Source organism: Mercenaria mercenaria, chromosome 7 (genome assembly GCF_021730395.1).
Source record: "Mercenaria mercenaria strain notata chromosome 7, MADL_Memer_1, whole genome shotgun sequence".
NCBI lineage: Eukaryota > Metazoa > Mollusca > Bivalvia > Venerida > Veneridae > Mercenaria > Mercenaria mercenaria.
In genome coordinates, this window is record NC_069367.1 from 41,757,115 (window position 1) to 41,771,301 (window position 14,187).

A 14,187-nucleotide genomic window follows, 5' to 3' on the forward strand; every position below is an offset into this window, starting at 1 on the left:
GTAGGGAAACAGTCAAAACAAACGAATGTATTCATTTTTGAAAATTACTTAGAATACAGTAAAATGTTTAAAAATAAACTACAAATAAAATTAAACCCCACATAAAATAATTTTAGAAGAACAAGATTTTTTTAAAAACAATTTTACTCTGTGAAAAATCTCGTGATTGCGATTTATACATTTTCTTTGGCTTAAAACAGTAATGTTACATGTTAACATTGGCAATCTTGACGTGGTCGGGGTCGTATTACAATTATGTTCATGTCAGAATGCGTTGTGAACGCGATCATTTAAACCCTTCCTTGTACAGTTCTACATTTTTATAGATTTGAAAAAAAAGAATACTAAATAATGAATTGAAAAAGATTTTTGAATAAAAATGTTAAATAAAAAAGAATTGTCATTTTTTAACAATTTTATGTTGGGTGTAACGTACCTGTGCAGAAACCCTCACCCCTGGGGGGCGCGAATGCCCGAAATTTCCCTTTTGAGCTTGTTACTAAGTCTAAATAAACCCAAAAACCCCGGGGGTAAAAACGTTTTAACGAGATTGTGCGCAGGTGCCCGTGCGTTATACTTTTAATACCCCCGTTTTTTTAAAAGGGAAAAAAAAACCCAAGTTGCTTATTCCTGGGCCTTTTTATAAAAAAAACTCAAAAAGAAAAAACACTATTTAAATACGAAAATCAAGCATAAGACTCAAATTTTCCTTAATTCTAAGAACAAGAGAGATGAATTATTTGAAACCGAAAGATCATTGTCCCCCTGAAACAAGAACTAGTATTGGAAAAATATTTATTTTTTAGGATACATCTACTATTATTTTCTAAAGCTGCATGAAATGTTATGTTTAAAAGGTGAGTGTCCGCAGTGTATTGAAGTCAAATAACATCTAGGAATGTTCATCTTGTTTGTCAGTTTCATAATATAAAATCTGGAACTGCCTTCAAATCAGTTGTTCTTTTGACGTCATAATGAATACTTAGTCCTGAACCTCTGAAATAACACAGGTCCTCTAACTTTGTTGCCAGGGAAACATATATGCCAAGTAAACTAACGATATTTTTTATAAAGACGAGATTTTAAAAGCGGAACTCTTTCTTTAGAATAAATAATTTAAATGTACAAAATGTACTTCATGATCCCAAAGGCTCAGAAAATATAACGGCTTAGTATGGGCAGACTTTTTATGCGGTTACCAGAAAGGTAATGAAATGCGCAACATTCCTTGCGCCCTTTAGCACTTTATTTAGTTATTTCGTGTAAGCTGTCAGATGTGCTTAATTAACCAGGGGGGCGTCTTATCAACGGTCGTACGACCGTTTTTGACGTACGATTATCGTACGTCGATCGTACGATTTTGCTAGTGTCTTATCAAAGATCGCGGGTGATCTGTGTCGTACGATAATCGTAAGATTGTGTATAAAGTCTGCGATCGCTTAGGAGCAGTCGTAGATCAAACAAAATGGCCGCCGTAATATTACAAAGGCAACGCCAGCGGCGAAAAAGGCGAAATTTCAAGGAACGTGTGGTTACCATTGACCACTTGACAGAGCAGGAGGTCATCTCCAGATACAGACTTGACAAGCGTCAATTGCAGAGTTGGAGGGCCTCTGTAGGGAAGACCTGTCGCCCAAGACAGATCGTTCTTGTCCCTACAGAGCATGACAAAGGTGATTTAATACTAAAGTTTATAAAGTTAATTAAATATACTGTACTGTATGTGTATGCAAGGAGAGACAACAAATGTACAAAGTATCGTATACACAAACGCGTGTTATCTCCCTTAACACAACAATAACAACACAACACAGAGTTGTCGGATTTTGTTTAGAGGGGTCCCGTAGACATTTACAGTTTACAATAAACTTGTAGATAAGTATGAGTTCTAAGAGACATTTTGTCCTGGGACTCCAGTTACTTTAAAAGGTTTGGTATGGCATTCTTTCCATACTTTGGAGGAATTTCACTGACATGTGTTGCTACGTATTTCGGATGAACGAATATTCGGACTTGAAATTCCATGTTCGAATAAAACATAAAACGATGTATATACAGTACATTTCGGTTGGATGTAATTTCTACGTTGCTGAAGTATTATGTCTTATACATGTAAATTAGGTAAGCTGTAGCTGAACATCAATTATGGGTAAGTATTGTGTTTGTCATAGATTTGAATGATGGGCAGACATCTGGCAAGAAAAATAGGAATTGAACATTGGACAATAATCTGCAAGTGCTTGGCAATCAAATAAGGGCCCAAATTATCTGAATTTATGTCTATATGCAAATATATTTAATCACAGGTACATGACAAATACCTAAAATTCCCATAATTGAGCCGTGCCATGGGAAAACCAACATATAATTGGGTTGAATTCATCCGCGCAGTCTGGTCAGGATCCATGCTGTTGGCTAACAGTTTCTCCTATTCCAATAAGCTTTAAAAGCGAACAGCATGGATCCTGACCAGACTGTGCAGATGCGCAGGCTGGTCTGGATCCATGCTGGTCGCAAACCCACTATGTTGGTTTTCTCATGACACGGCTCATGTATTCCAATAGGTGTTTTTTTTGGTATGTGTCATGTACCTGTGTATTTAATTACTTTGTCACTATTTTTATAAAGCTGTATGAATGTGTGACCATTACAGAAGTAGCACTGCCCTTTTGCCAAGTACTTATTGTGTATTAAGCCCTTGCTTTTGCTATGGTGTAGTGTTGGGTGTCCTATATAAACTGGTGACACGGAAAACAGACTTAATATAGCCCTCCTCAGCTGAAGCAGAAGCCTCTTCATGCAATAAAAGCCCATTTAACACATTATCCCATTTGTGTCTTTTCTTATGACACAACTTAACATTAACGCACATTATAAGTAGCAAATTGTATTTTGTTCTCCTTAACACATGATTTTGAAAGACTCAAGTCCTAGAGTAGTGGTGTAGGGGATAAGTTGTGGGCCGCTCACTCAGGAGGTACAGGTTCTAACCCCAACAGGTGCCATTTGCATCTCCTAAAGGACACCATTACTGACTTTTCGAGAAACCGGACTCGAAAGTGATTCAGTAAAATACAATGAGCTGAAATAAATTGGTATAAACTAAGCGGCTAATCCATTAAAAAACCCTTGTAGCTGTCTGTAAAGATTACATCGGGAATGTTTAAATGCTCCCAGATTACATTAATTGCCGTCAGACCATAGTAAATATATGTTTTGGGGCCTCCGTGGCCGAGTGGTTAAGGTCGCTGACTTCAAATCACTTGCCCCTCATCGATGTGGGTTTGAGCCTCACTCGGGGTGTTGAATTCTTCAAGTGAGGAAGCCATCCAGCTGGCTTACGGAAGGTCGGTGGTTCTACCCAGGTGCCCGCTCGTGATGAAATAATGCACGGAGGAGCACCTGGGGTCTTCCTCCACCATTAAAGCTGGAAAGTCGCCATATGACCTACCATGTGTCGGTGCGACGTTAAATCCAAAAAAAAAAAATTATATGTTTAACCCGTTTATAATAATTATAGACAGAAGATACCAATTGTCAACAAAGACCACCTTTTGCTATTCCTTGGATGTGCTTTTCAGACAGGTTTGACTGAATATATCAATAGAGCAACCAAGTCGTCTAAATTTGGCTTCTTTTGTTTTCCTTGAGCTGGAAAAAAGAATTAATACAAGTCTGTCCTTATAATTTGCATACGTTACTTTGATATATTAAAAGTATATACTATAACATTATATTTTTAGGTTCTCATTGGGCTGAGATTTCTGGCTAAGGGTGACTTTTTATCAGAGGTCGCAGATTTGCATGGGGTTTCCAAGGCCACAGCAGCCACTGTAGTGGATGAGTTCATTAACAGTGTGAATCTAAGGTTAAGGAACATCAGGTATACAGTAATATTGCTACATTATCACAAAAGAAAGTTACTCGCATACAAGATAAAGTTCCATAACTTATATCTGTCCAAATTCAGGGAATAGGAATGAAATTTATGAGAATTTTTTTTTTGATTTTTTGCTAGTTGATCAATGAATGTACATGTATCATATTTAATCTTTTCAGGATAGAAGTAATCTTATTATTGCAACTTCTACTTCAGTTACAATTATAGTTTTCCAAGATGGAAAAACAGTACTTAAGTCATTAACTGTAGACAATGAACTGAATTATTCTTATTGAAAATGGGCATGATTGAAAACTGGCATGTTTTTGATATATGCTTTTCTTTATATTGAGATTTAATCGATGAATGTCATCAATAGCTACATGTAGTGTAAATTAATGTGTGCCTTGCCAAGGATTTGAACACTTGACCTCTTGCAGAATGAAAAAGCTTACACTGCATTTCACTGTTCTGTATTCTGTTCTACTAAGACTTACACATTATGTCAAAATTTGTATAAACTAATACATTTATTTTTATTCTTAATGATTAAATTAAATACAGAAGAATATAATCTTGGTTTTTTTTTCAGGTTTCCAACAGATAGAATTGAGTTAAATGAAATAAAAAGGAAATTCTACCAAAAGTGTAGAATGCCCAACATCATAGGTATATATCTTACGAAATATCCCTAAAATTACAATTATGTATTAGCAACCTCATTGTATCAGTCAAATACATTTTGCATCCAATCAGCCTGGAATTTTAGAGTTGATGATTACTATGTCTTGTTTTAAATTGTGGTCAATTCAAATTTAAAACTAAGTCATCAGATTAAATGGAAGTGAAGCAGACATAGCAGATGTCACAATGTTTATCCAAAGAGTCTTGAAACATGTTAAGGGTACATTCATGACTAGAATCATTGAAATGTGTATTTACTACTTTTGTTTTCTTACAAACAAGAAGAATATAAATGAGTCCTATTGCAATTCACATGTATGCAGTTCTTTTTCATGTATATTCACATTTCGTTACATTATGTAATAATTTCACATATTTTTATAGGAGCAGTAGATGGTACGTTAATACCAATTCAAGCACCCACAGAAGATGAGGCAGCATATGTTTGTAGAAAGAACTACCATGCTCTAAATGTTCAAGCCGTTTGTGATCCAGATGCAAGGTATAATTTTTTGATAAGTACTTAATTGTAATCTTTGTCATGTGAATGGAGCCCAACATCTTTCTTGTAAAGGAAAGTAAAACATAAGTGCAACTAGGGTGAAGAACTGTTCTAAATAGGTGGATGGAATTTCATTACCATAGTTTGGTGATATACATGAAATTTCTATCACCTCATGGCCTCTTGTTCAAATGAAACTTGGCGGAAATGTATATTTAGATAATGCAATGTAGCCCTGCAAGTTTTAGCAGGATTGAGTTAGGAACACCATATTTATTTCCCTTGTTTTATTAAAATTCAAGTGTTTTTTCTGCGTCCGGGAACTGTATGTCAAAAGATGATGAGAAGTTTTCAGTGAAACGTGGTACAAAAGATCAATAAAATGAGGAAATATAGCCATGCAAGATTATAAAGAGGCTATCATTTCACTGAGTTTGCTTGTTAAAACTCAGGCAAGTAGTATATGACCTCTTATTGTTTACAGTCTGTAAGCTGTAATATTTTACTTAAAAGATGAATTTTGTCCCACTTTGTAGATTTACAGATGTTGTTGCCATGTGGCCAGGGTCCCAGCATGATGCAGCAATTTTCAACTCCTGTGGTTTGAAGGTACTTTTTAACAGCTTTTTTAACAATTAAAAATACAGAAGTCCATATATTCGTATTATCAATATGATCATGTACCACATATATTTAGCTACAGATTCTTACAACAAATTCAGCATATTAGTTTGCAAATGTCAGTCTGTTGGACGTCTTTCTCTAGACCACATTCTTTTCTGCTCTTTAAGTTCAGCAGTTTTAACTGATCTTCACCAAACTTTATAAACATGTTTGTGGGCATGGTATCTCGGTCAGTTTCAGTAACCAGTCAAATTGCCTGAGGCTCTTCAGAGTTTATTGAAAATTGGACATTTTAGCCTTTCCACCCCTAAATCCAACTATTTCATTTGATCTTCACCAAACTTGATAAGAATGTTTGTGTATTTGTGTGCATAATATCTCTGCCACGTTCAGTTCAGTAACTAGCCAAATCGCCCCATGCACTTCAGAGTTACAGCCCTTGTTTTTTCGAAATTTGCATTTTCATTATTGTTACTGCATTTGGAAAAGTTCTGCCAAGTGGCTACCAGGGAACCTTTGGCCAATTTTTTTGATGAAAAGAACAAGGCATTGTCATCACTTAGTTGTCGGCATCTATGTAATTTAAGTTTTAAGGTAAAGTTTTTCGGTTATTATTTTTTCAGTCCATTTCATAAAAACTATCAAAGGTAGCTATTTGAAATTTGAAATACTGATTCAGTATGTAAAGGGTAATTCGTTACAACAACCCTATGATTTGTATTACCAGAGTTATCTGTACCCTTATTTGAACTTAGATGTTTTGTTTAAATGAAATTACCCAATAAGTATCAAGGATATTAAGTTGAAACTCAAAATACTTATTTATGGTGTTGACCCCAGTCTATAAACAAAAGAAAGTAAGTCTAGCAATGATTTTGGTGGAGATATTGCCCTTTTTATCGGTGTCTCCATTGGTAAAATTTTTGATAAAGTCAAATATCTCTGTTAATGTCATTCATTTCAGTACTATCAAAGATATTCAACTGTAACTTGGTATACATATGTAATGGCACAACATCTGTATGTCAAGGCACATAATTCTGGATGCAATAATCTAATTATACATATAATTTTCTTATGGATAGCTTCAATTACCTTCCAGTATTGAAAAAGTTGTAGTGCATTGTCTTAGGACTGTCAGGTCTTGTTCGATTTATAATTATGGCATAGGGTCTAATTTCACAATGTATGTAAGAGGTATTGACTTGAAACTTAGAAATTTTTCAATTTAATATTGAGTGTGACAAAGTAAAGCTTCTATCATTGCTCATGTTTTGTCGCTCTTAAAATATATAGCTATGTTCAGAGATATCATTTCCTTGTTTTTCTGTGTTTATACAGATTGTCCTGGACCTAAAGGGGCATACCTCTTTTGCAAACAGCTTGTTTCATTTTCTTTGTACTTGTGCACAGTGATACCACTTTTCTTTCACCAAACTAGATATTTTAAAGAAATTGAAATTGTAACAGAAAGTCTTTTACCTTACAGAATCATCTTGAACTGAATGATATTGGCATGCTGCTTGGTGACAGTGGATACCCTCTTAAGAAGTACCTGCTGACACCAAAGCTTAATCCAAGTACACCACAGGAGGTTGAATTCAACAAATACCATAGTAGAGGCAGAATAGTCATTGAGAAAGCCTTTGGTCTATTAAAGTCACGTTTTCGGTAAGACTGTTTTACTACCCCAAGAAGGAATCAGAATGCCTGTCCCTCAGGCTGTCTGTATGAACAATCTTGTGTGCCCAACTCCTCTTTTCTTAATTGGTTTTCTTTATTATACTGATAACCTTGTGCAGACAAGAGGATGATAATCCTGATATTTGTTTTTACAGAGTTACTGCCCTTTTTAACTTTTTTTTTTAGCTCACCTATCAAAGAGTGACAAGGTGAGCTTTTGTGATCGCACAGCATCTGGCGTCTGGCGTCCGTCCGTGCCTCCTTAAACGTTTGCTTGTGACCACTATAGAGGTAACATTTTTCACGGGATCTTTATGAAAGTTGGTCATAATGTTCACCTTGATGATATCTAGGTCAGGTTTGAAACTGGGTCACGTGGTCAAAAACTAGGTCAGTAGGTATAAAAATAGAAAACCCGTGTGACCTCCCTGGAGGCCATATTTTACAATGGATCTTCATGAAAATTGGTCATAATGTTCACCTTGATGATATCTAGGTCAAGTTCGAAACTGGGTCACGTGCAGTCAAAAACTAGGTCATTAGGTGTAAAAGTAGAAAAACCTTGTGACATCTCTAGATTCCATACTTTTAAATGGATCTTCATAAAAATTGGTCAGAATGTTCACTTTGATGATATCTAGTTCAAACTTGGTCACGTGCCATGAAAAACTAGGTCAGTAGGTAAAATAATAGAAAAGCCTTGTGACCTCTCTAGAGGCGATATTTCTCATGAGATCTGCATGAAAGTTGGTCTGAATATTCATCTTGCTGATATCTAGGTCAAGTTTGAAACTGGGTGAAATGCGGTCAAAAACTTGGTCACTAGGTCTACGTCGTCCATGTGTCCGTGCGTAAACTTTTGCTTGTTACCACTCTAGTTTAAGATCCAGCCTTGAAATTTGGATGACATGTACAGTTTTGCTCACCAATCTTTAAACTGTCTTTCAGTGACCATAAATGTGACCTACTGATCTACTTTCTAATATTTTAGCATCATTTTGCCATTTGAAACATGTGGTTCAATATACTCAGGTGAGCGATTCAGGGTCGTCATGACCATCTTGTATAATTTTCGCTAAAGTTCAAATTTCTCAACATGTATAAAAAGTATTGACTTGAAACTAAACATACTTATTTATAGTGAAGACCTCATTCTGTATACAAGAGGAGGTAACTCTGTCAAGGGTTTTGGTGGAGTTATTGTTCTTTTACCATTTAGAAATTTCACATTTGACTATCCAGTACAAGATAGATGAGCATACGGCACTTATAGGCAGTGCTCTTGTTTTATGTTCACTTTGATATACTCCCATTTCAGTTCAAACATAACTTATTTACCAACTATACTGCACCAACCGTCTTCTTTAAATATATTTGTAATTCTGAAAACACTGTTTTGCCTTATTTCAGTTGCCTGCACAGAACTGGCGGAGTACTCCAATTCAGACCAGGAAAATGCAGCCAAGTGGTGTTGGCATGTATGAGGCTGCACAATTTATGTGTGAGCAGAAATGTACCAGAGCCCCCTGCAGTAGCTGCAGATGATGACAATGCTCCATATACATGTATTAACAATCAAGGAGGAGTTGAAGACAGGCATATAAGACAAGCTATAATCAATTTGTTCTGACATTTAAGATTGTGTAGTGTTTAAAGCTGCTCACCATCAGATATTTGGTGAAAAAGAGAAGTTCCTTCAAAGTGTCTAAGATAAATGTCCATTTTTAGCTCGACTATACAACGTATGGAGAGCTATCCTACTCGACCTGGCCATAACTCTGGCACCAATATTTCATGAATTATCTCCCCTTTTTACTTAGAATTCAGGGTTAAAGTTTTGGTGCACTTCCACTTTATCTCAGTTGTTACTGAATGGATTTGATTCAAACTTAAAATAGTTGTTCAACATCATCACACACATCATGTGGCACAAGGGTCATAACTATGGCACCAATATTTCATGATTTATCCCCACTTTATACTTAGAGTTTCAGGTTAAAATTTTGGTGCACTTTCACTTTATCTCAGTTATTACTAAGTGGATTTGATTCAAACTTAAAATATTTGTTTAACATCATCACTCACATCATATGACACAAGGGCCATAACTCTTGCACCAGTATTTCATGAATTATCCCCCTTTTTACTTAGAATTTCAGGTTAATGTTTTGGTGCATTTTTAGCTCGACTATACGAAGTATAAGGAGAGCTATCCTACTCGACCCGGCGTCGGCGTCTTTTCGCGTCCCCACCTTGGTTAAAGTTTTTTTTACACTTTCTCTTTTTTCAACTTATCTCTGTAACTACTTGATGGATTTGCTTCAAACTTGAAATACTTATTCCTCATCATCATCCACATCATCTGACATAAGGGCCATAACTCTGGCACCAATATTTCATGAATTATCCCCCCTTTTCACTTAGATTTTCAGGTTAAAGTTTTGATGCACTTTCGCTTTATCTCTGTTATTACTGAATGGATTTGATTCAAACTTAAAATAGTTGTTCAACATCATCACCCACATAATATGACACAAGGTGCATAACTCTGGCGCCATTTTTTCATGAATTATTCCCCCTTTTTACTTTGAATTTCAGGTTAAAGTTTTGGTGCACTTTCACACTACCTCTGTTATTACTGAATGGATTTGATTCAAACTTAAAATAGTTGTTCAGCATCATCACCCACATCATATGACACAAGATGCATAACTCTGGCACAATTTTTCATGAATTATTCCCCTTTTTACTTAGAATTTCAGGTTAAAGTTTTATGCACTTTCACTCTATCTCTGTTATTACTGAATGGATCTGATTCAAACTTAAACAATTGTTCAACATCGTTACCCTTATCATAAGACACAAGGTGCATAACTCTGGGACCAATTTTTCATTAATTATTTCCCCTTTTTACTTAGAATTTTAGGTTAAAGTTTTGATGCACTTTCACTCTGTCTCTGTTATTGTACCCCCCCCCCCCACGACAATCTTGTGCGCACCATCTCTCCTCATCCCCTAGACACAATTTAATGAAACTTCACACAAGTGATCAGTACCAACAGTAGTTGTGCATGGGGCATGTAAGGTTCTTTTAGAAAAAAAATTTGCAGAGTTATGGGACTTTGTTTTTTTGTTACTATACTATATACATAGACACAATCTTGTGCGCACCATCTCTCCTCATCCCCTTGACACAATTTAATGAAACTTCACACAAGTGATCAGTACCAACAGTAGTTGTGCATGGGGCATGTTAGGTTCTTTTAGAAAAAAAATTTGCAGAGTTATGGGACTTTGTTTTTTTGTTACTGTACTATATACATAGACACAATCTTGTGCGCACCATCTCTCCTCATCCCCTTGACACAATTTAATGAAACTTCACACAAGTGATCAGTACCAACAGTAGTTGTGCATGGGGCATGTTAGGTTCTTTCAGAAAAAAAAATTGCAGAGTTATGGGACTTTGTTTTTTTGTTACTATACTATATACATAGACACAATCTTGTGCGCACCATCTCTCCTCATCCCCTTGACACAATTTAATGAAACTTCACACAAGTGATCAGTAACAACAGTAGTTGTGCATGGGGTATGTTAGGTTCTTTCAGCGACAAAAATTGCAGAGTTATGGGTCTTTGTTTCTTGTTAACATACTATGTACATACAGTCTGCATATGCAATCTTGTGCGTGCCTAATCTACCAAACCCTTGCACACAATTTAATGAAATTTCACACAAGTGATCAGTACCAACCCTAGTTGTGCATGGTGCATGTTACATTCTTTTAGATAAATATTCTGCATAGTTATGGGACTTTGTTTTTTGTTACTATACTGTATACATACAGTCTATATACATACAGTCCACATAATTATGCAATCTTGTGTGTGTCAAATTGCAATGTACTGTGTCAGTGCATGCGGGGGGTACATTCATCACCTTTAGTGATAGCTCTAGTTACTGAATGGATTTGATTCAAACTTAAAATAGTTGTTAAACATCACCCACACCATGTGATGCAAGGTGCATAACTCTGGCACCAATTTTTGATTAATTATTCCCCCTTTTTACTAAGAATTTTAGGTTAAAGTTTTGATGCACTTTCACTCTGTCTCTGTTATTACTGAATGGATTTGATTCAAACTTAAAGCAGTTGTTCAACATCATCACCCACACCATATGACACAAGGTGCATAACTCTTGCACCAATATTTAATGAATTATGCCCCTTTTTGCTTAGGGTATACTTATATAGTGTTTTAATACATTTTATCTTTACTTCTCTTATTACTTTAAGTTGATATTTTTGACATAGACTCAGGCTATTGTGCAATATCTTCATTCACAATTGGAGTCATTAAACACTCCAGTGACAGCTCTAGTTTCCTCAGATGTGCCCAGTTTCACTATCCAGCATCGAAATAGTCGAGCGTGCTGTCTCCTGTGACAGCTCTTGTTAGCTCACCTGTCACAAATCGTAAAACTGAATTTCATTGACCATGAATGTGACCTACTGACTTTCTTAATATTTTGTCATCAGTTTGACATTTGAAACATGTAGCTCATATTACTAAGGTGAGCGATCAATTTTAAAATCGTTTTATAATTTGAGTTACGAAGAAACCAATTAAAGGGAGCAAACTCTATGAAAGATAAACGTTTTATTCTGTATTTTTTTTGTGCTGTAATGCAAATTCTGTGGTTGCAGACTTACAATGTGTTTCCTAGTGAGTAAAGTTTTTTAAATAAGAAATAATGTAAGACATATAAGCAACATATTGTCCCAAAATATTACTTACATTTTATTAGGGAAAACATTGTTTATATTATTAACCTGCAAAAATTAAATTAAAAAAATGTAAAAATGATCGTGAATTTTTTTGTCTCACGACTTCCCTGTCAAAAAGTAAATCAAGATCATGTGGGAAAAGTTATTGGTGTAAAAAGCTTAAACTAACACGCATTCGTTTCTGCAGTCGATTGTATGGGTTGTTTTAGTAGAATTTATTGCTATTTTGGTGAGATTTGGATTTTTTCAAAGTCGTCTTTAATACACATTTAGCATGAGTTAAAATTTTTTTTTTTTTCTCTCCCGTTAAGTAGATATCATTTTGATTAGTAATCATTGTCACTAATGGTACAAAGGGAGAAAGATCAGAGATAGAGAAAAATGTTACAATAAACTAATTTCTAACTTCATTTTAAAGAAAATATAAAATTTGGTGTTACTTTGCAATCTTTAACGTTAAACCTGTACAAAGACATTTTTTTTCTCTATTTTAAAAGCTGATTTCACTAGATTTTTGTTGCGTTATTTTGTTTGGATCCCGTATAATTCAGCGGGATAAACCAAAACCGCTATGATCCCCTTATTCCCACAGTCTATATATACCGGATCCCCCTGAAATCAGTTGGGATCCCCGCGGGATTTCGGTGGAATCTTACCGGGATCTCAGTGGGAAAAATTTCGGGATCCCGGTATATCCCACCGGAATTTTCCCCTATGAATTCCCGGGGGAAATCCCACTTTAAATCCGGGAATTCCCCAGGGCAAATCAAGTGGGATCCCCCTGGGAAAACCAATATTTCCCATTTAGAATCCCACCGGAAAGGGACTGGGAATCCCGAAAATTTTTTCCCGCGAATTCTCACTGGAATCCTACCGAAATCCCGTCGGGGTTTTCCCCTTAAATTTTCTATAGGGTTAGGGTACCTGAGCTGTTGCTTTTAAATAATTTTAGGATTTTTCAAAATTGGTGACTATAAATAACATGGGATTTTAAAATAAACTAGTGTACGTGATCAAGTTTAACATAAAAGTAATACGGGAAAAGGAACGTTACGTTGGTGTAAAAATATCGCCCCTTTGATTTTCCCCGGGAATAATGAATTGAATATTTAAGTGAACAATAAGATGAAATACCCAATCTACTGTACTTAGCAATAAAAAAGAGGTAAACATGTTTGAACTTGTATATTATGAATCACCCTGAAGAATCCTGACCGTACGTAATGCGTCGTCTGCAAATACTAGAAAATCAATACCCCTGGTACGCTTAAGTCACGCGTGACTGATTCGGATTTTTACTCAAAAAAAGTGATCCAGGCTCCTAGCCTTGACTACTGTTTACAGTGAAAATATCCTATGGCAAACATTGAAATCACCACGTTTCAACATGCAGTGTCATAGAATTTCTTATTGATATAAAGTTCCCAAAATTCATCTCGTCCGTGCCAGTATCTTCGAGTGTCATTATGTATTGCAGGGAATTTTAGCCAACTATTTCTGATGTATACAATGTATCTATTGCATACATAATGGCAGCTAGCATGAATACAGACCAAGAAACATACGCTATTGTAAACGACAAAGCTGTGTGAAACTAAAATTATTTCATTTTGGGTTGTCTTACTCAAGTAATTATTTAACCTACTAATAAGTAAACCCTGTATTCGTTCAGTCATTTCCTTGCGGACAATTTAGTATTCTAGCTGAATATTCGAATTTGTACAACCTTAAGTTTGCAAGACTATGTAACTGTACGTGATGGTTTCATTTTTAAGCATATATAAATGCAGTCCAATAAATTCATTCATATTATGTACAAAATAATACAAAACTAATGTACATGTTATATGTCTTTACAGAGGGTCAATTTTCCCCCACTCACCTAACCTTGCTTTTATTCCATAATATTACCACAAATTATCTACCAATAAAAACATGTTTGGTAATACTAGGTTGCTAAAAGGTCTAGAAAAAGTCGATTCAATTTGTTGATAAGAGAAAACAATGACAATGTTTCCTCAT

The 14,187-nt window shown here is 35.5% G+C and overlaps 1 protein-coding gene across 1 annotated transcript; it reads left to right on the forward strand.

The window, feature by feature from the left end:
* The first annotated feature begins 1,465 nt into the window (after positions 1–1,465).
* Positions 1,466–11,955, forward strand: LOC128558245 (putative nuclease HARBI1). The gene is made up of 7 exons (XM_053547137.1): positions 1,466–1,615; positions 3,744–3,883; positions 4,473–4,549; positions 4,949–5,066; positions 5,603–5,675; positions 7,180–7,361; positions 8,784–11,955. Exons 1-7 carry the CDS (start codon positions 1,466–1,468, stop codon positions 9,001–9,003), a joined length of 960 nt encoding a protein of 319 aa, XP_053403112.1. The 3' UTR covers positions 9,004–11,955.
* Positions 11,956–14,187: the final 2,232 nt, after the last annotated feature.